The sequence below is a fragment of the Sylvia atricapilla genome, chromosome 1, assembly GCF_009819655.1.
Source record: "Sylvia atricapilla isolate bSylAtr1 chromosome 1, bSylAtr1.pri, whole genome shotgun sequence".
Lineage (NCBI taxonomy): Eukaryota > Metazoa > Chordata > Aves > Passeriformes > Sylviidae > Sylvia > Sylvia atricapilla.
Window position 1 is genome coordinate 99,679,146 of NC_089140.1, and position 25,741 is coordinate 99,704,886.

At 37.2% G+C, this 25,741-nt stretch overlaps 1 protein-coding gene across 1 annotated transcript in view; it reads right to left on the reverse strand.

Moving 5' to 3' along the window:
* Nucleotides 1-11,934: 11,934 nt before the first annotated feature.
* CEP192 (centrosomal protein 192) overlaps nt 11,935-25,741 on the reverse strand; it is a 69,766-nt gene continuing 55,959 nt past the window's right edge. Inside the window, 7 exon segments of the mRNA XM_066314113.1 lie at nt 11,935-12,429; nt 16,913-16,971; nt 17,443-17,566; nt 18,466-18,584; nt 22,327-22,446; nt 23,960-24,055; nt 24,893-24,972. Of these exon segments, the coding sequence (XP_066170210.1) occupies nt 12,291-12,429; nt 16,913-16,971; nt 17,443-17,566; nt 18,466-18,584; nt 22,327-22,446; nt 23,960-24,055; nt 24,893-24,972 (737 nt within the window). The 3' untranslated portion in view covers nt 11,935-12,290.

The window sequence follows — 25,741 nt, forward strand, 5'->3', positions numbered from 1 at the left end:
TTGACACTATGGCAGAAACAGGTCAACAGACTTTTCACCTTTCCTCCAGCTCATCCTCTCATGTCCCCAGGATTGCAGTTCCACCCTTGAATTCACATCACTGCTACTTGGATTTCACTTAAAATATCCACTTTGCCTTTTTTGTTTCAGAGTTTGTGTCCGACTCCACATGTATGGCTGTTTTATCTGCTTTTGAGCATGACGTCTTGGATTTTGGGACTGAGGACAAATACATCTTCATCTTCAAAAGGAAGATCCATTTGTGAGACCATATATCAGTCTGACCTGCTAGAGATTAGGCCTATCATATTAACAGAAAATGGACCTCATCCTATCCCCAGATAAACAAGTAAGGCAAATTCTTGGCAAGAGGAACCATAAATTTCTCTTTTAGATATCATTATTTATAAAGTTTCATACCCTGAGATACACTAACTAGGCTGAGCACTGTGGAGTTCTTCCTCTGCAGAGAGGAAGTATGGCCTCCCACACTAATAAGTCCTCAACTCATGCATCTCAATGAACAAATGCTTTAGCAACTCCCACATTACCACATTAACTCAAAAGCATCTTAGGACAACCTTCATGTTAGCATTTCAGCATATCTGAATTGGATTCCTGAGAAAGCAGGTTTTCAAGGGCTTTTCCAGGGCACTTACAGACCCCACAGCCTCTGCTGCTGCTCCTGCAGCAGCTGTTCCCTATTTTGTTGCATTTATGGGATGAGAGCATCTGGATTTCAACACAATTTCATCAAAGAATGTTACCTGTAGGTGGGCTGGTCCTTAGGCAAGCTGACAAAGGCATCCCCATACTCAGCATCACTGTTCCAGGCTGGCCTGCTTTCCACTCCAGCATGTCTTTCTGACTCGAGCAGGCTCTGAACACTGACACCCTGCTCTAAGTCACATGCCTCTAGAAGGGAGCAGATCAGCAGCTCCTGGCTGTGGAAGTGTCATAAACAGCTTTTGCAGAGTGAGGGGTGTCTACAAGACCCCCGCCCCTGCAGGAGATATGCTTCCACACAAGTTTTGAAATAACTAATTTATCTCAAGAAGCTCCTCCAGCTCAGAAGAGGTTACAACCTCCAGCCGCCTGTCATCACCCTTCTGCTTGAGATTATCTGCTGGAGGGGCTCTTATTACAAATGTTCCACAATCTGTTGCCTTCAAAGAGAACCAAGTTAACTAAAAAAAAAAAATACAAGGAAAAAAAAAGAAGTCTTTTCAACCTAACTCATTTTGACAGACAAGTTAGAAAATGACAACATGCACAACGAGCAGATCTGAGATGATGATAATCACCAGCTGAAAAGATGGTGACAAGCAGCTGAGGGGCAGTTACATCCTCTGAAAACATAGCAAGATCCAGGCAGTAACTTCTGCCCACGACTTGATTAAATGACAGTTTTGTCTTCTAAAACACAGCTTATCTTCTATACATTGCTAGAATAAAGAAAAATATTTTCTCATCTGTGTAGCTAAAGCTACTTAATCCACCAATAACACTCCTTCTGCACAGCCAAGTGTTAAAGTCTACAAAGTATCTTTCCAAAAGCTTTTTTTAACAACCTGTCAACTTCCTTACCTTCAATGAATTCTATTTGTCTCATTCTATACCCACCAAAAAAAAAAAAACAACAAACAACTAAAAACCCCTAAAAAACCTGTTTAATTTTTCATGTTACAAATGCAAGCTCCATGTTAGTATACAAATTTCTCTTTAATTCTACACTCCTATGTGCTTCTGTAATGACACAAAATACATTTCATTTTTCTACAGAGAAGTGGATAAGGAACTCCATGCCAGGAAGTGGTGCAGGAGAATCTCACCTAGAGCCTTCCTAGGAGGGTAACATCACACTGCGGCACAGCTGTTTTCATGTCTGCTGATGCTAGTAATTATCCTTCTTGTGAGTAGTCCTGTATTGCTACAGCAGTCCTGGGAAGCCTCAGCTTCTCTGGGGGAGGGTCCTGCTTTTTTGGAGGGTTTTTTTAAAACTCTGACACCTTTTCGTGTTTGCAGCAGTACTGAAAAGCCTGACAGACTAGTTCCACACAGGCCACACAGGGATGCCTGGAGCTTTGGCAGTAATTCCTCTGAGGACTCCAGGGGTGATCACAACAGAGAAACGGTACACAGAAACGGTAGAGCCTATGGAAGAAATAGGTAGCATATGCAAGAGGCTTTGAAATAACTTCCTAACATACACCAGCTGCCTAACATGGATTCACTAACCCCAGAAAAAGCTATGCAGTTGTGAAGGAGCAGTGAAAGTTTTGGGAATCAAAAAATGTGCCTGCATTAAATGGTTTATACAAGTTAATGGTTAGATTAAGCACCCACTGTTGCTCTAAGTATGCAAATGCTTTCAAAATTTCATTCCATCATTTAATTTGATTTTTTAAAATGCCAAACCTCTTCAATTAGTACTCAACTGCACAATGGGTTGCTAGTCTGTAAGTCAGCATTATTTCCAGATGTAAGTTTTAGGCTCACAGTTGTGTTTTCACAGTTAAAACCAGGTAAGAATCTTTATCTCATCATCTCAGGTTATGCTCACATCCTGTTCACACACATCTTGCTTTCTGTTTTTTCACAAGGACAATATAGCTCAGACATTTTTTACTACCACTTCTGTACTTTAACTCTTTTAGATTTTTAATTCTTGTAGTATTTATTCAATCTTCAGCAACTGTCAACAACCAAGTGCATCTCAAATTCTTCCTTTCTTCTTTTTGACTGCCTAGAGAAAAAGCTAAGGGGCTGGTGAAAGCATAGTTTTAAAATTTAAAACTAAAATCATTAAAAGTTAATGCTGTTAGTCCTTTTCCTCCATGGTTATTCATACCAAATATGCCACATTTACAAGACCAAGAATTACATAAGGTAAGCCTTCAAAAGGCATGATTTTGTGAGAGTTCTTAGAGGTAACATCTGTTTAAACCATTAGAAAATGAACTTAAACAGTTCACTAAAGTTGGTTTTGTCAAGTCATCTCTAGATTTTATTAAATGATTCTTTCCTAACAATTTATTTCCGTAACACTCAGCAATACAATTTAGAAAGGAAAGTATTTTGTTCAAGACAGGCTTGGAACAGAGCACAAGGTCCAAATATTCTTGAATTTTTAAGTCTACTCCACACTGTTGTCTTTATTTACACTGTAAGAGAAAGAGAAAAATGTGAGAAGCTGTAGCAATATCAAAATGAGGAGGACATTTTAATACTTTGCCTTTGTGCCCAGTGTTCCCTGTAGAGAAAATAAACCAAGAAAGCACTCCAGTACCAAACACTGCAATGAAAATGTAAAACCCTCAATGCTATACTAAAATTTCCTGAAACCTACAGTACAGACTGTCAGACAATCCACAGGGTGACACATCATGATTTACCTGAAAGGTAGGTTAAATTACAAGCCTTCATTGTTTTGGTATTGCCTTCCCTCTCTGTGGAGGTCCTGATCTCCATACATTGATAGATAGCATCAATGGAACGAACCTGAAGCTCTGAGCTGATTTTCACACAATTGCTGAAAACCTGTAAGATAAAGGTGAAGAACCACTGAAGAACAGATTACAGAGACAGAAAAAAAAAACCTGCAATATGAAGAAACAAGACATTTCTTGCTGAATACAGAAATTCCACTTGCCTAGCTATCATCCTTTACTATGAACCAACTTTCAAAGACTATTTCTCTCTAGTACTCATGAGTCATTTTCTAACATCGCGTCTTTGGCAGCTTGAAGCATTTTGAAAGTGGAAAGCAAATAAAATTGCTTTTAATGCACTCATAAGAGGGTACTTCAGGTTTTTTAAAAGCCATTTTTTCTCTATCTTTTAGCTGCTAGGAGGCTTTAAATGGGACCCCTGTAGGTTTTTGTCTGTAAACCATGCGAGAGCATAAAAGCTTGGAAAACTTGCAGAGATTCTGAAGCAGGTTCACACAGCTTCATTGAAACTGTGTGTGGTTTTGAAGCTCACCAGGGCTCTACTCACCAGGAACCATTTCAAATTGCCAACTTATGAAGTAGATTTAAAACTCATAAAGGCATATGATGAAAACCTAAGACTTATTTTGTAGGCTTCCAGCTTGAAAGAAAAAAAAAAAAAAACCACCATCCTGTAAATAAGGAGGAATGGGTTTAAATTCTTGAAAGGTTTTGGAGTACTGTTTCTTTGAAAACACATACAGGAGCCTGAAAAAGGGATCAGAATAACCTCTGTAAACACAGCCTGAATTAACCTGCATCAAAGTGATTTACCTGTACCAAAAGAATCAAACCGATCAATCCATTATACCAACACATGGTGGATCAACTATCCTAAAAGCACTCGCAGGACACAATCGAAATGCGTCAAACTTTCCATCTTTGGAGATGACTCTTCTCAACCCACTTTACTATCAATCAGAACAGCCAGCAAGAAAAGAAGGCTTGGAAAACCACCATAAATACCATGAGAAATGAGAAACTACTTTCATTTATACGAAGAATCAGTCAAAGAAGATTTCATGACTCATACCGTTCTCTATTATGTATTGTAAGGTTTATCAGGACTTGCTGCTACAAAAGGAAATGGAAAAATGTTGGCTTGAATGGCAAGGGAGACATAAAAATTTAACACAATAGGGTCTAATATAGTATTTTCTTCTTTCTGTATATAGACAGTCATCTTTGAAGGCTCTGAAAGTTCGGTGAGCAAAGATTGCCAAATTGGGTTTTTACTACAGTCAACAGAGAAACCCCAGCAAGATCCCAAGAAGTTAATGGACAGAAATGAAATTGCTTTTCATGTTTTCTGAGGGCAAGCAGTACAGTGGAGGATGTTTGATACTATTTAAATTTGTTGTGGGACTGATTTTCCACTAGTGGTTGCTTTTGGCTTTTATACTCATTACTTATTAATTTTATATTCATTGATAATAAAGAATACTCAACACTCCTGTTGATTTCAGATTACACATTCAACACAACAGCAGATGTGCAGTGCCAGGAAATCAATGTCACTGTTCACTAGGGTCATAAAGAACATGGGGGTGGTCACAGAAGTTTATTTTTCCACAATCACAACTAGCCATGGAATTAATTCCTAACTTGGGAAGGTCTTTTTAACAACTCTTCTGCTAATACACCGAAAGCTGCTGACATTTTTTCCTATTTGACTTGGAATCCATTGGCCCACACCAAATGAGCCCTTGCACAAGAGCAGGAGGAAGTAGAGATCAGCAGTTTCCAAAGTTCTTACACTCGTTGAGGTTTGTAGGAGCTTCCAGAGGTACAAGGGAGAATGTTCAAACTTTGAAGAGGATGCCAAAACATTTGTCCCTGCCTATTTGGAGGGGACAGAGGTCCAGACCTCAAATGTAGAGACGGGAAGCAATACACAATGTATTAGGTGCTTAAAAGATGTTTGCCAAAAGATGTTGCAGCACAGACCTTGTGTGTACACTTGTAGCAACCTTCAGTGCTTCAAAAGAAGCTAGAAAGGGAAACAAGGGGGAAGGGAAGGGAAGGGAAGGGAAGGGAAGGGAAGGGAAGGGAAGGGAAGGGAAGGGAAGGGAAGGGAAGGGAAGGGAAGGGAAGGGAAGGGAAGGGAAGGGAAGGGAAGGGAAGGGAAGGGAAGGGAAGGGAAGGGAAGGGAAGGGAAGGGAAGGGAAGGGAAGGGAAGGGAAGGGAAGGGAAGGGAAGGGAAGGGAAGGGAAGGGAAGGGAAGGGAAGGGAAGGGAAGGGAAGGGAAGGGAAGGGAAGGGAAGGGAAGGGAAGGGAAGGGAAGGGAAGGGAAGGGAAGGGAAGGGAAATTTCTTCCTCGATCTTAAGTAGCGATTTTGAAGCATGGCATCAATACAGCAAAATTGTAATGTAAACAGATACTCAAGTAGTCTGTTTAAAAAAAAAAAAAAATGAGAAAGAGGAGAGGGAGAGGTACTATTCAAGTACTACTCAAAGAGAGCAAAGTCTGGAAGAGCACAGCCCATGGCTGGCATCTCAGTATTTCTTTTCCACTAGACCAATTTGAAGAAAATCCCTGCAAAGAAGCTTTCATAAGGTGGCATTTTTGTGATTCAGTATAGCACCAATATTCCTTTTGAGTTTTATAACTGTTCCTAGAACATTCTTGGCAATGAATTTAAACTTTTTGAAAGAGGTCGCATTTCACTGTAAATGGTTATCTGGTATTCACAACACAAAATAAGCATTTGAATATTTATTGTGAGCACATTGCATTTTAGGGAGAACACACAAAGATTCTTACCACAATTATCTTGTTCCAGCTTTAATATATTAGCTGTCACCTCTTTAATGGATCTTGTGAGAAAGGAAAGTTTCTTTCTTTAACTCTCTTTTCCCCCTGAACGCAATTACCACCTCATTCAAAGCTCTTTGTGTCCACCTAATCTCTCTGATTATGTCTCTGACACCACCACAATACTACATGACTGACATACCTGACAGCTGTGACTGGTGACAGAACACTCACAATGCAAACCAGCTCTATGCAGGATGAGTATTACCTACCGCCAGCCTCCCAGAACAAACATGGAAGGAAGGTAAAAGGGGCGGGGGGGCATTTCACGACCAGCCTAACCCCTACCGATTTTGCCTCCTTTTAGAGCCAAACAGCATTGACAAGCAGAGCCTCTTTGTACATACCTACCTAATGAACCAATTGTTGGATGAATACAAAAGCACACCCATTAGTATTTTAATTTTTAATTTATAGAGTGGAAAATGCATGTTTGGAGACCTGGCTTACAAGCAGGACTTGATGGATCATTTTGTCTCGCTCCAGCCCTTTTATGCTTCTCTGGGTCATAACTCCCAGCTGGTGCTCAACTGTCAGATTTAGGCAGGTGCCTAGAGATGAGAGTCTGTGAGGAAAGACATACCTGAAAATGTCATTCCCAGACAGCAAACTGCCCCTGGAATCAAGGACAAACTCAGAATCCAGCATGTTGAGCCATAAGGACATGAACTGTGTTAGAAATAATTGCCAAGTACAATGGCAATGATGAATACACGAATCAGGAAAAATATTAGAGTGCTTTATAAAGAATCTTATACTTTAAAATTCCATGGGTTTACGCGGCAGTTATACATTAAAAGCTTCAGCTTGTCAGCACTGACTACTATTTTTCCCCCACGGAAAAAAAAATGTGCAAAAATCAAACCAACATTTTCACACAGGAAATGTCTAGAGCCAAAAAGTGCCACCCAAATGTCCAGTTTTCAAAGATGATCAGATAATACTTACAGAAAACTAATTCAAGTGTATTATATCCATCTAATTTTACATCTAAAAAGTGCTCATGTAAGACTGTCCTCCAACAATCATACAGCAAAAATAAAACATCCAGAATTGGGGGATATACTTAGGAAAGCTTTGTGGTCAAACACTACGTTATTGAAAGCAGAATTTTTATTTCCTACCTTAACTTTTGTATACTGCAAGTTAGGTGTTTATGCTATAAGTATAGATTTAGCACATTGCATTAAGTTTGAAAAGATTTCAGGAGCAGCTTTAGCAAATAAATAAAATGTCTAAAGAAAATCCTCTTTTTAATCCACTGTGTTCCAGCCTACAACACTTCTTCATTCTGCACTTGAAGTTTCCACTTCATAGGAACCTGTAAGGCAGATTCCACATTACTTGATGTTTTAGTGAACTAATTCAGTACTCTAAAGGCAAAAAAATCATTATTATTATTATTATTATAACATTGAGAAAAATCTTTTCTACTGTTAATGAAAACTCAAATTTTCAAATGGGAAGCTAAAAACAATATTCTATTTAACTGGCAAATTTGGGGAGAAAATTGGTATGATGCAATTAATGATGCAATTAACACTACCACTTAGAAAATTAGTAACAGTTGCCTTTCTTACTGAATATAAGGCATCACAGCAGGCAGGTGGATTCTTCACCCAAATATTTGATGTTTGCCATTCTGATAAAAATATGCATATTCTTCATTTATGCTATACAATGAAAGCATTAAGGCATGAACATCCGTTATCTGGAGGTTTTTTTGAAACAAGGTATAACAAGATAGCTGTGACAACAAGTCAGGATACTAATTACAGTACCAGGGACAACTGATCTTATGTCACCTGCCCACTCTCTCACTGGCTTCCAAGGACTTTTGTTCCCAGAATGCCCCTTCTCATTTCCAAAGATGCTGCAATATAGAAAGCTTACATACTTCACATATACAAGATATATAACCTACTAACCTCATGGTGAACTTTGTTGCCTCCCAACTCCTTCACAAATCATAGGGGCAAAAATACACCAGCATGTTACCTATCAGGCATTCCTAAAACAGAAATGCCCGGAGTATTTAGTATTCTATTTCAAAAGGCCAGCACTGCCCTCAGTAATTTACTTTAAATATCAAAAAACACTCACAAAATTCTCTTTACCATTTTAAGCTTTTATATAACCAAAACAGCCAGGCCTTGATATGCACCTATACAAGGTTTTCTGAACACTAATTAGTTTCAGATGCCAGGGCAACAATCTCCAAAACACATTAAAGCACGTGTATGGAATGAATTATAGCTCCATTTGTAGTCAATGATGTGAAAACTTTACAAAGCCCTTGAATAATTATGATTACTAATATCCCAATTAGGTTGAACAGGTACACAGACATCCTCAGTGCTAAACACTTAATGAATTTTTTAAAAAAAATTAATTCTGATTTTCCTCTCTGACTGGACTTAAAATCAACAAGTAAGGTGACTGTAATTAAAAAGACAGACAGTTTCAGGTTTGTTCAGGATTTTTTTAAGTTCGCTGCTTGGGGCGTTTGAGTCAATCTTGACAGTGTGAGACAAAAGATTGCATCCAACAACACAAGAAAATTGAAAAAAGTTTCAAAGCTGCCAAAGATCAAAATGAAAAATGGATTATACCTAAAGTTAATTCTGCTTACTTTATTAAAAGTATTATTAAAAGTATTACAGCTTAAAATCTTAATCAAATCCTGGACAGAATTGTTCAATTTTTCTGTATCCCTAAAAGAAGTAGACAGAAATCAGAACTTTTTCACTGTAAGCACTGGACAAACCAAAGCAAAATCATCTTGACTACAGAAGTTTATTATATAAATAAAGCAACCATGGGGAAAGGAAGCAATCTCATTTTCTGAAGTAGGAATGGAACCAGTTTGAAGTGACTGCAAAGAAAGTCATTATTAGGAGTAAAACAAGCACAGTGGGCTGCAAACAGGTACCAAAAATAATTCACATCACCTGCAAGTCAGGATTCCCTTGGATAATGAGGACATATCATATTTAGATATGTTTCACTCATATATATTTACATATTTATGCACACATGCACACAGTCCACCAGAGTATCCACAGCAGCATGTTCTGCAACCTTTTCCTCCCTTACATCCAGCTCAGGAGAAAACATAAGGAAAAAATTCATAACCGTTCTTCCCAATCCTTCTCATCTCAAGAACTCAAGAAATGCCCACAACAGAAGCGTGAATAGAGTCACAGACAGCAGGCCTACCACAGGAACAGAACACAAAGACAATTCTGAATTTACACCAAATACTTAACTATCCAAAGTCAGGGCTTCTTATTCAAAGGCAGCTTAGTCTTTTTTCAAGCTTTGGAAGAGATTTCCAATTGTGCTTCTAAAACTGAATAGACATAGTCTTTTGTACACTAAGGTATTTCTCAAATGAAGCAGCCAAGCCTTTCAAGGTAAGGCAGCAGGGAGAAGATTCTGTCTATTCCAATTCTGTGTTCAGAAGTACACAGGCATCACATCAATTAAGGAAACATGGAACATCTGGCAGAAAGAGGGCAAAAGGAACATAGTCACAGTATCTCACAGACAGGAACTTACATGCCGAGATAATAAGGAGGTGACAAGACTTCTCATCTCTAGTTTAATTTCTTTTAATAAATCTCCCCTTCGTGGTTTCCAGACTGCTGAGAAACAGCAGCTTTAGTACACTTTTACTTAACGCTGATGGCATATACCAAAGGCAATGCAGAGGGAACTTGAAGATTTTCCTCCCTGCTTTTTGACATTTCAGTTGTTTGAAAATTCTGCTACAGCAATAACCTCCTACTGGAACAAAATTCCTCACACTCCTACCAACCTGAAGAAGGAAATAATGTACATATACTATGACAGAACAATGCTGTCAAAACCCTGCATTTCTATCTTAAAGCAATTTTGTCCATAAAGCTCCATGCTACAAAAATAAAATACAAGACAGAGCCAAAGGCTACAAACAACATGATATTTGAAAAGTCATGATGGTGAAGGCCCAGGGAAACATTACACCCATTTTTTTAAAGGGTAGAAAGGAGGAGCCCAGGAACTCCTGACCCATCAGCCTCACATCTGTGCCTGGGAAAATCATGGAACAGCTCCTCCTAGAAGCCACGCTAAAACACACGAAGGACAGGGAGGCCACTTGAGACAGGCAGCACCCTTCACCAAAGGGAAATCCTGTCTAACAACCTGATGGCCTTCTACTATGGAGCGACTGCGTCAGTGAACAAGGGAAGGGTTACAAATACTATCTCAACTCTTAAAAGCCTTTGACACAGTCCTGCACAATTTCTCTCTAAATTGGCCAGAGATGAATTTGATGGGTGGACTGTTAACTGGCTAAGAAATTGGTTGCACAGTCACATCCAGAGGGTAGGGATCAATGCCTCAGAGTCCCAATGGGCACCACTGAAAAGTGGTGTCCCTCAAAGATCCAATTTGGGACCAGTGTTATTTCATATCTTCATTAATGATACAGAAGAAGGGATCAAGTTTGCAGACACCATGGTAAGCAGTGCAGCTGACACACCTGAAGGATGGGATACCATCCAGAGGAACCTGGACAAGCTCGAGAAGTGGGCACATTGGAGTCTCTTCAGGTTTAACAAGACCAGGTGCAAGGGGCTGCATCTGGGTCAGGGCAACCTCCAGTCTCATTCACAGGAATGAAGAGACCAAGAGCAGCCCTGCCAAGGACAGCTTGGGGGTGCTGGTAAGAGAGAGGCTGCACATGAGCTGGCCGTGTGTACTTGCAGCCCAGAAAGCCAATTATATCCTGGGAACAGGTTGCCCAGAGCAGTGGAAGACATCCTACCCATGGAAACAAAATTTCAGGTCAGGGTGGATTGGGCTCTGAACAACCTGGTCTAGTTAAAGTTGGTCCTGTTCATTGCAGGGGTGGTGGATAAGATGACCTTTAACTTTCCCATCCAATCAAATTATTCTATGAATCTATGACATGGTAACAATGAGTAAGGAGGTGGTGGAACTGTTGTTCAGTTCCTACAATATAAGAACTGGAGAGTACTCAAATCAGAAATAATTCAGTTTATCACAGAAAAAACAATTTTGTTAAAAGAATATACAGTGAACTTTTAGAGCTGGCTATCAAGTGAAGCTGTGGAAAGTGTCATAAGGGTTAAAAAATGTGAACAGGTGAACTCACAAACAGGCCAATTAATGCAAAAAACAAAAAGACATAGGTGGCATTCTATCTCCCATCCTTATTCATCTGGTGGCAGAAACTGAGGAAATGGAATTGAACCAGTAAGTGGCAAGGCTTATGCCAAAGTAACATCTTTGTAGGACTTTCAGAGACAGAACACTGGGTAAGATACATAATTCTGAAGGGCTGAAGGTACTATTGCTCATGTTAAAATTTCCTTGTTTTCATATTGTTAGAGTTAAAAACCAGTGTTCATGCCTGCCACTGAACTGTGTAAAAAGGTAGGGGCTGATTGTCAGATCACCTCACAGAAATGAGATATTAACAGGTCAGCTCCTGGACTGCAATGCCTCCCCGTGTTCCCTCACAGTCCCCCAAAGATTTAGCATTGTCTAAGAGGAGGCAGCTTGATCCCTTACCTACAGGAAAGAATCCTCTAAAACAGACAGAAATCATGTAGAATCAACTGTTTACACGTAGATTTTATTTCTGAATTTACAATGCTTGAAATAAAATATATCAGTATCTAGCTGTTACCAATAAATGCAAAAATACAAAATTCCATTTGCTTTAAAAGTGCTGAAATATAAATTAAAAATCATAACTTTGAAACATACAATGTTATTTCTCAATGTCTTTACTATCAAAACAGATTTGTAAAACAAGCACCATAATTTATTTTACAGAAGACTTTTCATCAGAGCAGCATCAACAGGGCAAAAAAAGTAGGACATTAATATGGAAATGTAGTAGCAAATCTTTGAATATTTTCAATAGTATGAACTGTTATAAATTCCTATAAACAGTTAAACTGTTCTGACTATTTCTTTGCAATAGCTTTACCATATAGATGAATATTAATTGGACAATATTTGGCTGTCAGCACAACGAAGACATCTTCAAACATTCCTTCTGCCTTTGGCTTGAACTGGACTGGCACAGTGATGTAATGACATGCTCTAAAAAGGCAATTAACCATTGTTAATAAACAAGTAAACACTACCTGACAGACAAATTCTTGTCTAGTTTGGATTTTCACCAAAATTGTATACTGGATCATCAAGTTTATTTTTATAGATTTGAATATCTATTTTTCTTCTGAGGGACTTTGATCTTCAAGGTCATTTTTTCCTTCTGATTACACAAAGTAATACAATACATTATTGCTGCTAGTTTACCTTGATAAGTTTGGCCTGCCTCTTGGCAACGTTGACAGTGCATAAACTTTATTTAGAGCAGAATTACTACATTTCTTCCCTTCAAACATCACACAAGTACACTAAAATTTCCAATTCTTTGTTAAAATCCATGCATTTGAGGCTACTAATTTCCATTACTTCTAATCGCCTCTACATTAAGAAATACTTCGCTGAATTATTGTAAATCAGTATGTCCGTCCTCAAACAGCATTTTAGAAATTTTACACTGTTTTAACATAATTCCTCTCCTATTTGGATTACATAAAAACATACCAAATAATGGGTGTCTGTGTTAATTGTCAAAAGCCTAGACTGAATTATTTAAAAAGATAAACTGTACAAGCAATAACTGAAAATTTGGAGTGGTAGTCTATTGGATTCCACAGAAATAGCCAGCACTGAAACAGGTAGCAGTAACAGGCAAATACTGAAATAAGGAATTATGAACAGCATCACTTAGTAGAAAAAGAAAATAGCTTTGTTTGCTTTAACTATACCTTCAATTTTCTTTCCTTAAGAGTGTATAGTACTGTTCCAAAGTCCTCTGGAATGTGCTTATTCCCCCTACCCTTTTTTCTCACTGTGTTCCCACCTTTTCTTTACACTAATCCAACCTATCATAATCAGTCAGTGCTTTTACCCTTCCACTCCACCCCTTACCTATATTAGAAATCATGATACCTGCCCTACACACAATTCTCATTTGCAGGTATCATCCTTAGTGCTGAAGTAACCACACCAGCAATTTTTATTTTTGAACAATATCCAGGTCAATCAAATAAGTGCACACACATTTAGAATAAAGATTGGGATGCTACTGTATTTTTTTCATCAGGTAATTGTACCTTAGTGAATTACAATCAACAGTGCACCAGAGGAATACAACCAAATCAGAGGCTTCATGTCTCATACTTGACTGCCAAGTGTTGTATAACAAATGTGTCCGTGCCTGTCTTTTTAACCATCTGTGATATACAGGCTGAAGATATTTACTCAGCTCATTTTGAAAAGAATCAATTTTCAAAAGTGAAGGAACATCAGTATGATTATTTAATCTGTAACATGCATTATGTTAGAAAATACAAATTTTAGTAGGAATAGAGTGTGAAGCTGCATATAACTAGGCTACCTGAGAATTTACAGAAATAAAAATAAATTCAGTAGAAAGCCAAAAGAGATCTGTATCATCTCCAAAATAATATATGTATGCTCCCTGATATATTACATAACACTTACTTAAAAAGAATAATATAACCATACTGAAACTTACACTATATCAAAAACTTGACAATAAGTTAGGTATTGCTCTTTCAAAAAGATGGCCACATGTGGCTGTCAAATATTAATTTCCAGAATATGTACCATATGACCTCAACGGTACTGAGGCTGAGCAGTTTCTTAGCAAATGACAGCTATATTAAATTCCTCTTGCTCTCTAAATTCAGGTGTCCATTTGGTGGGTGCTAAACACATAATTTTTTTCCCCTAAAAGCAGAGAAAGTCAGGCATTATGTAGTCTGTTATGTAGCAGTCAGTTGATTTCTCATAATCAAGATAACACTCATCACACTTGCTTCCTAACTCAAAGGGAAAGATGCTTATTTTCATTTTCTCAGCTAACACAACTGGAAGGTTCAGACTCCAGATAAAACAGTTCTTTGGGGTACTCCAGAACATAACTGTTCTCAGAAATTAAGCAACCTGGAAGATTTTTCTCAAGTACAGTAATCAGAAACTATAGTTTCAGGACATGTAAAATTCTGCTGCAGTTAACTCTTTTTCTCTTAAAAAAACCCTTTTATTTAAAACTTTCCACTATGCCTGCATTTCTTTTAATCTCTGAATAGTGTATGGCCTTTACAGGTTGTTGCACCAGTTTCAAGTGGCATTTCTGAAAAGTCAGGCATGTCTGAAGCCTGCCTCACAGACAAACTAATCCTCTAATTCTCAAAACACAACACTGCATTAAGTTGAAAAAGAAGAGTATGGGCGGTTAGCCCAGTTTAAGCCATAGTAACCAGATGGTTCATCAATGAACAGTGACCACTCAGAAGGGTGGCTACTGGAAACAAAAATAATTAGCAAAGAGAACAACTCAACAAACAGCTTGGCCTTTTAGTAGTATCTAGAACGTATACAACCCTGTAATCAGATGGCTTCTGAAAGCAATGAAATTGGGACACTTTTGCTTTCAAGTTTTAAGTAGGCAGAGCAACCTGGTAATACTTCCAGAAACAGAAATGGTGCCATTTTTTCAATGCTTAATTCATAAGTTTATATCACTTAAGGGTCATATTGTTAGAAGTACTCTCCTTGCAGTAAAAAAAAAAATTATAGTCTGTGAACAAATAGAACTCTTTTGGGTGTAAACTGCAGACAGGATTCCACAGCAGTGGTGTGTACTGGTACTTGGGTTGGCATAACCAATTGAAGAACTGGCAAAACCACCACACCAAATTCTGCAGGCCAAGACTCTTGATATTAGATACAAAGTTTCACTTTTTAAATATAGATTTAAAACTTGATTACACAGGATTACTTTTAAATTTGGCCCTCAAAACTTAGAGCATGCAATAGACCATGTTTACATTACATTTTTTGGCAAAAAACATATAGGTAGATGGTGCTTTCTACTCTTATACTCTTATTTACAGACTTATATTCCAAGTTCCTGCAGAGCGCTCTCATCCCATTAGTTTTGAACACGACTTCCTACAATGCCCAAGTTTAGAAGGAAACAGTTACCAGTGGCTTTATTGATACCTTCCTTGATGCTATTCTTGAATAGCCTCTTAAAACATTTTTAACACTTTTTTAAAAGCCTTTATCCCAGTCAAGCAAAGTTTTCTGTGCTTTATGCTCATAAAATGGGAGAGTATTACGTTGACTTCAGAGAAATTATTTTCTTTAAAGATAGGAAAAGCTGGTATTTACAATCAAAGAAAAAACTGGCAAAGTTACTAGGAAAAAAAAAAAGTAGACTGACTTTTAAACTTGCTAAGTCTGCTTTAGATAAATGCAGTAGAGAGTTAATAATCTCTTGCAGAAAATATATCAAATAGTTTTTACAGCATTCCTCAAAAATGTTTTTGAAATATCAAAGTGTCTTCCAGTGAAGTTACTTATTTTTTTGTCAAGGATAACTAAATCCAGTCATCATGTCCTTTGCTGCTGTACAGCCTCAGACAGATCTAGCTAGTTGTCTTTATTTGGACAGATCTCATCCTGGTCACGACCCCCATAAAAAAAACCTTTCTGTGCCATCTTCTGTGAAATATTTAATAAAAAGATGACATTTAAATTGAAGCACTAACACAAGCCTAAGAGGAGTTACAACTGCCAAGTTGTTAGGAATACCTTGAATACTTCTGGCTAACACCATTAGAGACCTGTCTTTGCGACAAATGTGGAGCAGATTAAGAGGCAGAATATCTAACTCCATTTATGATTTGCTCCCGATTTCTGCTCTCTATACCCTCAGCTTTCCTGTGTTTGAAATGGGAATCTGTTTAAGCACTGAGGATGTATGCTGTACCACTTCTAATGGTTGTACTTCTGCTTCCTGACAATCCCACTGCTGCACATGAGCATGTGACATGCGGTACTTTTTGAAGAGATGACTAATACTACTGTCACATACTTGTTGTAATGAACTCCACAGATGACTGGGTTTATTTTCAGAGATTGCTATTACTAACTTAATTTTTTTTTAATGCAAATAAAATGCTGAAATAGTTGGTATGACCAGACAATTCCTGTGGCTGCTCAAACCTTGTGTTTGCAGAGAATCTTTGATGCAGCCCTGCAGGTATGTCAAATTAGAAGCATGATGAAGGTAATTTGCTTGGTCTGTTGTGTAGAAAGTATAAATGGAAGGAATGACTTGATTGTGCACAGCATGCCAAATGGTTACATGAAGCATTAGGGTTAACATTAAAAGCAGCAGCACTGTTAGAAACAATTTGCAGGGAAGAAATTGGCAGATGCAGAAATAACTGTGTGGGCTCATTCTGCTTTGAACAGAGATTAGAGAGAGAGAAAAAAAAAGACACAAAAAAACCCCCCAACCAAAAAAGTCTCACAACCCCTCCATACCAGTAACTATAAACAAAAGCATCCAGATTGTATATATACATTTTAGCATGTATGCTAAATACATGCTAAATACAGATGATCTTTATCTTGCTGAATTACTCGGTTAATTTTTTTGTAAGGAGAGAATGTTAGCATATGCATTACTCACCTTAGAGAGTATTTGAAGTGCTTGATGTAGAAAGGCTCACTGGGATTTACAAATTTCAGCTGTAATTTAATACAAAATGCTTAAAAGTGCACTATATTTAACCCCATCATACTCAATTTATGACATGCGTAAAATAAATCAAGCCACTTACCAATACAGCTTTACACAGACCCAGAGTTTAAAAATAAAGAATGCTCACATTTGTGAACAGTAAGGAAAAATCTTATTTCAATATTTTAATCAAGTTAAAAAATTACAATCAATAAATCGGGATAATAACAAACCTATGCAAACTATAACAAACTACCATATTACCCTATTAATATATTACAGATACACTCAGTTATTCAGTTAGACAAAATGAAAAAAAATTACACGTTGAAATTCTTCAAATTCTGACTTTTGGAGCTAGCAAACTAAGACATGTACTATTGAAACCTTTGTCAAGAGTAAAAGAGAAAAGAACAGTGTAGCTGAGCAATTGAAAGGACTTACAAGTATCTATTTAAGATGAAGTCTGTCAAACTTACCATGTGTGTCGTAGAGGAGTTATTCCGCAAGTGGATCTTTAATGTGCATGTTTCCCCAACTCTGGTTAGAGGAAAGACATAGACATCTTCTGGTGCATATACTCCTTGAATGGCCTGTTTTTGTCTGATTTGGAAAAGAGATTGAAGATATTAACATTTCTGACCTGTATGATCTGTGTATACTGATTGCATACTTGAAGTAACAAGTGTATTTTCTGCGAATAAATCAGGAAAAAGGGAAAGATCCAGAAAACACTGACCCTCTCACCTTAAGTTTTATAGGCAAGGTATTTTAGACAGAAAGAATAACAAAAGCATCACTGTGGCATAAATATACAGGAATTTACTTATATGCACTTTTACAGTCTGAATTTTTCCCCATCTGCTTTACCAGAGACCTAGAGTTGTATCAAAGATTGAAGGTTTAACCAAACATTTTACTCTCCTGCCATATTCACATCCCATAGTAAAAGAACTGACAATTAACTTAAGATTGGACAGCAAGGTTAAGACATGCAGTACTGTGGTTTTCTCAGAATTGACTTCATGGTAAATTGGGGTGTCTAAAAGGCAAATATACAAAAAATATACACAAAATTCTACCACCAATACCAGTTCATTTACCAAAGCATATCATAGTTAGACAACTCAGAAACTCAACTGAAAAGAAATAGCATGGAAGATTGAACAATACAAACCCACTAAGAGGTTTTGGCAAGACTGTTTTTTACAGCTGCTTACTCTAACGTAGAATCATAGGATCACTCAGGTCAGAAGATAATCAGATGGTCTCTAGCTCAACCTTTTGCTCCAGTCAGGGTCAGACATGAGGTCAGAGCAAGCTGTCCAATTAAATCCCAAAAACTTCTGAGGACAGAGATTGCATAGACTCTCTGTGAAGCCTGTTACACCACACAGATGTCCCAATAGTAAAAAAGGTTTTGGTTGTGAGGTTGTGTTCTTCTCCCACACCCTTTTACCCAGCCGCAGACACGCTCTTTGTCAGGTTTTGTCCATACATACCTTATTCTTTTTGGTTGTCCTTCAGAGTAAGCTTTCCTTTCTGGTGTACCTGGAAGCTCAGTTTTTGTAAGGGCACTTGGAGAAGATTTCACTGGTGTTGCATTTTCTGCTTTAGGACTCTATTGGCAAAACCAGAGAAGACTGTAAACTTGAGTTCAAAAGTACTTAGGTATTCAGGAATGTAAATAATTTCCCCTACCAAATCCAAGGCGTTTTATTTAAAGAATAACCTTTCAGGAACATAAGAGTCTGGATCATTGAGATGGAATCAATTGTTTAGGAAGACTACAACAACAGTCTTCTGTGCTTTACAAATACTTATTTATTACAAGACAGCTCACAACAAACTAGCAGTGCAGGTGGAATCTCAAAAAGGCTACAAGGCATCAAGATTTTACTAAAAGCCAAAAAAAACCCCTCTCTTTCTCTATAGATATTATGCCCATATGCCTCAAGAACAACCCAAGTTGGCTAAACAACTGCTCAGAAAGAAGGAATACATAAGTCAGCATTATCATCTAAATTCTCAAAACAGCAAAAAGCTTTGTAACAATTTTGTACTATGAACAACATACCCTTCTCAAAGAAAGGCCTCTCCAGAGAGGCAGAAGTAGGTAATGCACTATATGGTATTTTCTGCATTCAGAAATTAGGCCAAAATATCTACCACCACCAAGATCCCCATTTAGGGTATTCTAACACAAGGAGACCAGAACACCCAATGGGAATCACTGAACAAATAACCAATTTCAAATTCTGCATTGCTTTACCAATCTTGCCAGGTATTCTTTGGCATCCCCTTGGGTCACAACATCTTAAACAAAGTTAAAGAATCAAAAGAACCTCCTACACTCATGGTTGTACAACATTATGTCAATTTTTGAAATGGTGCTGACGTTTTAGACAAGCAGTTGATTCCCTGACGCAGGGAAGATGAAAAAAATAGATTCATCTTCAATAGAGCTGCTATGACAAACTTGTCTTTTAGACATTCATTTCTTCTATTGAAAGAGCTGCTAATCAGTCTGTCAGAAATAGCAGCAGCCATTAAAAAAATCTTAAAGAATGTATTTTTCAGTTGCAAATAAACCATGAACCCCTGTAGAACCCAATAAAGACAAGAAGGGATTTGCACATGTGCCTTGTTTCAAGAGCTGTTATTTTTCCACATAGTCAAAAACAATGGGCATCATGCCTCTGTTATCATTCCAATTCTAATTTATCAAAAGGCAAGTTGACTGCATGAGAATAAGGTACATTATGGAAAATGGTCAGAAGTTACCCCAGTCGTTGTAAGGGAATCTTGAATACTGCTTGCTTTACCACAGCCTGTACTGACTTCTGCTGTTTCAAATGAGAGCAGTACATTAACACTCCAAATAGTTACAACTGAGTGCTGCAGTACCAAAGGCACCTCAGGAAAACAGAGATTTGTACAGCTTGAAAACTGGAATTATAATGCTCACAGAGTTGAAAAAAGTTTTTCCTCCTCTCACTTCTGAGATACAGAAAGATGGTGAAGCTTTGTGCTGCTGATACTTTTAAATGTATTTAATGTCACTTATGTATGCTACTTAGCTTTCTAAAGTAAGCAAACCATGTAGATTAAAAAATGGCATGCATTCAACATTTGTAGTACCTTCAAAAAATAGGAGGGGTTCTTTACAAAGTCCTCAACTTTCTACATGCTAAAGGAGCAGTCAGGACTTTGATGCTGCCTCAGCCTTGGCAGCAGGTGCTTGCCAGGTTCACCCAGAAGGGACCAATAGTTAGACCCAAATACCAGTCCAAGACACCTGTGCACAATACTCATTCTCAGCCCAATGACCTTCAAAAAGACCCCAGCCGAAGCCCTCAGCAGCAGGAACAAATATTCCTCAGGAAAAAACAAACAAACAAACAAACAAACAAAACCAAAAAAAACAACTAAGTTTGAATGACCAGCACAGAGAGGCTGGGGCTGCAGAGCACAGAAAGAATCCCTCCTTTCTTTGTGTCTTGGACTGGTTTAGGAGACATGATGATCTGAACTCCTGACTACAGTTTTCAGTGGTGAGGACTGCAAATACATGTAGAGCATAATCAAAATTACTGTTAATTAATTTGTTAGGAAAATAATTAAAGTGGTGTATGCCACTGATTTTCTGAACTTGATGTTGTTCTTTTAGTTCCTTCCTGAGCTCTTCCAACTTTTTAATTTCTTCTGAAGTGGTGCTATAAATAAACACCACTCAGTCACTCTGAATGACAGTCAGTCACTCATCCCACTTCATTCTATCAAAAGTCACATTAACCACAGCTGTAGACCCCTGCCTCAGCAAAACCACCAGATTTCAAGTCCTTTCCAAAGTTTTAGTAACACTCCTGAACTTTTGATCCCAAGAAGATAATAGATTATGATTCACTTGTCTTCTCAACTAAAAGCTGCAACACTCTAAATGTTCTAGATGTTCTGTGTTGACTCCTCTTCTGAACAGATGTATACCTAGTTGATAAATACAGTACTTCCTTTTCAAATCTTTCTAAAATGATCGTGACATGCATTTCAAGTATTTTCTACAAACTTTATTCCCATGTGCACAGATGCTACAAGGATTTAATTGTTAACAGCTTTGAAAAAAATCAAGAACAAATCTGACATAGTAGCTCAAAAACATTAATATCAAGTTATGCTGCTCAAAGGTTTACACAACTCTGACAACTAGTCACGTTTTAAAAGAGACTTTTTTAAAATTCTAGAGTTCTGTTAAAGACTTAATCTTCTATTCATTTCAACTAGCTTTAAAAAGGCAAATGACTTGGATGTTTTCCTCATTTTCAGGAAAATTATCACCAAAGAATTTGATGAAAGCTTAATGAAAAACCCTCTAAAACCAAACATTATACAGGAGTCTCATGTCAAATTTTTACAAGTATTCTTTCAACTACTAATTTGGAAAGAACAAGGGACCTACAAAACTAATGTAAGGCACCTCAGCAAAACGGATAAGTAAGGTTTCTACTACTGAAGCATGCTTAGCACGCTAAATAAATATCCCAAATCTTTGTGTGGACTTCTTAGAAAAATCAAGTCAAACCTTCTGAAGAGGACAACAAAGCATGTATAGCAATGATGCCATTCTGAATGTACAAAGCTCTTCACGTTCAACTTATTTAACTAATCATTAGAATTAATTCTTCCATATGGTAATAAATTCTCTGTCCTATGTAAATTCCTCTTGTATAGATGGAGTAAAAAGCAAGACAAGGAGACCACAGAAAACCAGTTGCAACTTCCAACCCACTTCTTCCAAGCCTTAACACAAAGTTTGAGCTGAGAAACGGGAGCAAAGGAGAGCTCAAACCCAAATGCTCCCATGGATAAATTTCACAATTGTCCCCACCTACATTATTACTCTGATAAAATACTGAAGCAGGTTTTATTAAGAGATATTTATTATACCTCCAAGATGGATATTTGAAAATGCCAAAACTGCATTGAGTTATGTATTATAGCAAAGGTCAGTTACTTCACTATTTATTTACAAAAATAAAACTGACAAACAAAAAACCAAACAAAACTGATAGAAACATCTTTGTCTACAGAAACAATTCCCCTAGAATGTAAATTTGTCTCTATTCTCTCTGAGCTAAATAAAGTTTTCCATCATAAATGGCAAAAGAAAATGCATTATCACGTAAGCAAGAGGAAGAAGGTGTTTTTGTAACATAAGAAAAAAAATACAATTTACCCCAGCAAAAATAGCAGAGTTGAGATCTTTTCCAGATTATAGCAATGTATATATGAAAGAGTGTACAGTAAAGCAAGATGTTATAAAAAAATTGTGCTCAAGACAGTGTTTATAGCTTTTATATACTCACATTTCCAGAAAGCTGCAATTTTAATTTGTGTTTCCTACTCGGATTTTCAACTGAGTAATACTCAAGGTCCCAGAACTGGGAGTAATCTCCTCTCTCTCTCGGTGAAAAGATTACAGCAATCTGAAGGAAAAAAAAAAAAAAAAAAAAAAAAAAAAAAAAAAAAAAAAAAAAAAAAAAAAAAGAAGAAGAAAAATTTTGCAGAACACTACTAATCTTCAGAGTCTTCATAATTTTACCTGTACGAAGTTATGGTTCAGCCAGCACAAAATTTACACACTACAGAACACACATGGCATATACAGGTGATCTTGCAGAAAGCTACACAACTTGCTAGTCCACCTTTGCACACAGGTGGAAAAATTGGATGAAATACATTGGGCAAGCAATTTTGAACAAAACTTGACATTGGATAATCTGCTTTAAGCGAAGTCAGCAAGTGCTGACACAGTTACTTCTGTTACTAAAATGGAGAAAAAGAGGACCAGGAAGGGAAATATGCACACCTGAAAAAAAACTTTTTTTCATTTGGCAACTAAGTTGTGAACAACTCAGCTCCTCCAGCTCTAAATCTGTAAGCACACTGTGCTACCATTATTAAAAGGCCTGAAACTTAAAACAACTTGCAAGCTATGAATTTGATGATCCCTAAAGGTCACCTATGTAACAAAAGCTTGTCTCCATATAGTGCTGTACCAGGTTAATTCAAGAATAAAATTGCATTGTTCTCAGAGCTGAGGTTGAGGGAAGAAGAGAAAGAGTGCAGCAAATTAGAATGGACCACTACAACTATATCTAATTAGCCAAACATCATATCCACTGCAAAAAAATAGCCAATCATGATAGCACTGTACCTTATCAGCTCCCGTCCACAGCCTGGCATGCCAATGATGTAAATGTTATTCAAATAGGCCTGAACTAGGATTGCTAAGGCAAATACAATTGTTTCAATTCAAATAATGGCTTGCAATATTATGAAATTACTATGAAACTGGACAGGAATAAGTTTCTTATTCTTGTAAATAGATTACAAATCGCTTATCTATGGAAATGATACCATAATTATCCATAACAATGAAAAGAGAGGTGTTAATGAAGATGAAAAGATAAAACTGGAGTAGTATTGTGAGAGAAGATGAGGGAGAAGACCCTTACAAACCCATACAGTCTATCCTTGGATGTGCTTTATAATTGTGGTTATGAATCCCTCTACTGGCCATAAGATAAAATTGTAAGTCAAATGAAGCCAACCTTAGGAACACACAACTGTTCTTGAATTAAGTATAGCAACAATGCTTCAAGGAAGGGAATCAGGTTTTGTAAGAACCCAGAATTATTTACATTTTCTTCTGGAATTTTACAAAACATTTAAAATAATTTTCCATTCTAAAATAATTTGTCCTTAAAAACCCCCAAACAGTAACACAAACACACCACCATTTTGAAATCAAACTACTTTGATTGCATGAATTCTTAGAATCAACTCTGCTGAATTAAACTGATACAGACTACCTGATACACTCCAATTACTGAAAGGCCAACATTTTATCATTATCAAATAAAATATATTTCTCATTTAAGATCTTATTTTCCAATTGTGATTCACTAACATGCCTGAAATATTTATAAATGTTACCTTCTCTTGTCCATGAACTTCAAGAGTACCAGAAACAAAGGAAAATACAAAAGCAGGGTAAGGAACCCTATAAACAGAACCACTTCCATCCACATCCTGCAAATAAATTTATGAGTCAGATTCAGAAGAGAAAGGAAAAAAATATCCTGAAACCACACAATACACCCCCACACACGCCCCCCCCTTGCAGAAGACTGAAGGAAATACACCAAATAAGTTGCTTTTAAGTGAAGAATTGATATTAACTCTCTAAAAGCAAATTAATAAAGACTGAAACTACTAAATCCAGTCACCACAACTACTGACTTACCGTAGTGGTGCACTGGCTGGAACATGACATGCTCAGTCCCATGGGGTACTGGTAAGAGTCTTACATAACCATTTTTCATGGTTTCACAATAATAAACCACAATAATAATTTTAGCATAAAACCAAAATCATCACAGCATTTCAGACTATCAAAAAAATAGGGAAGCATTTACAAATATCAACAGCTAGGTACACGCAACAGCACTGTAATCAAAATACCCTTGACCTAACTCAAATTTTTACAGAGATACCACGGTACAGTACAATTTCAGCAGCACAAGCCTGGAATAACACAAGGCTGGCATTCTGGAGCCAAAAAGAGATACCTATCTTTCATTTATGCAATTTGAATGATGACACTGTATGAGCACAAGCAAACCCTGTAAAGCAGTATGTGAAGCAGAAACTGTACCACAGAGCACTGAGTGATTCACAGTCAGGAAGCACATTAGGGATGAAAAAAAGGAGCAAAACATTTCCCTGATATGGACAGAGGAAAAAAAACTTTGTAGCTCAGGTCATGCTCAAATATATATATTCTTTCTTGAGAGGCAGCAGGGAGAGAGAAGTTAAAAATAAAACCCAAGGATTTGCATAAAACTCCCAATGCAACCATTCACTCACTTTACTATAGGGTGGTGCAAAAGATGACAAAGTCCACTTCAGATTTTCATTCCCTTTGTTTTCCATTTCCAGGTAATTCTCTGAAAGAGAAATATCAGAGGAGCATACTAAACATCTTTGTTCAAGTATCTCTGAGTTAAGCAGAAACTATGTTTCTCCATGAACAAGTTTAGTGGAAACAGTTTTCATTATAACAAATCTCAAGAGCAGACTCAAAGCACACTGTCATAAAATTTGTAAAAGCTTATACACAAGAAGTTTAGACTCCACAAGAAAAATCCCAAAAGATATCCAATCCCTTCCCTAGACATTATTTGATCATTCAGAGACAAAACACAGAGTATTCCAGACTGAGACCAAATAAAACTTGTATCAAAAAGTCTGTTTTGTTACTCAGCATACATATAAATACGTCTCTTGGCAAGAATTAATAGGAGTCTAGAACAGCACTTAAAAGTTTAGCTGCAGACATATATTATATAGGAAATTTATAAACACCAAAGTATTATATTACAATTCTTCCATAATTTTAACAACAACAACAACAAAAAAAACAACGATATAATTGATAAATTAAGCCTTAAAAGTCCTCAAGTCTGCTGGAAAAAAAAAATTATGTCAACGGATCATTAAAAAAGCCTTCATTAACTAAAAAAGTCAGTACTACAAGAAAACCTGGTATCTAGATAACAGAATGAGAGTTCCATAGAGTTACTTTGAGACTTTTAAGCATTACTGGAATGAAAAGTACAGACCAAGCATTTCAGACTTCATTATCTACACTGTCCATCTTGATCACTATGCACCAAGACAAGGCCAGCCAGCTTTATAGCTGATATTCCTACTGTC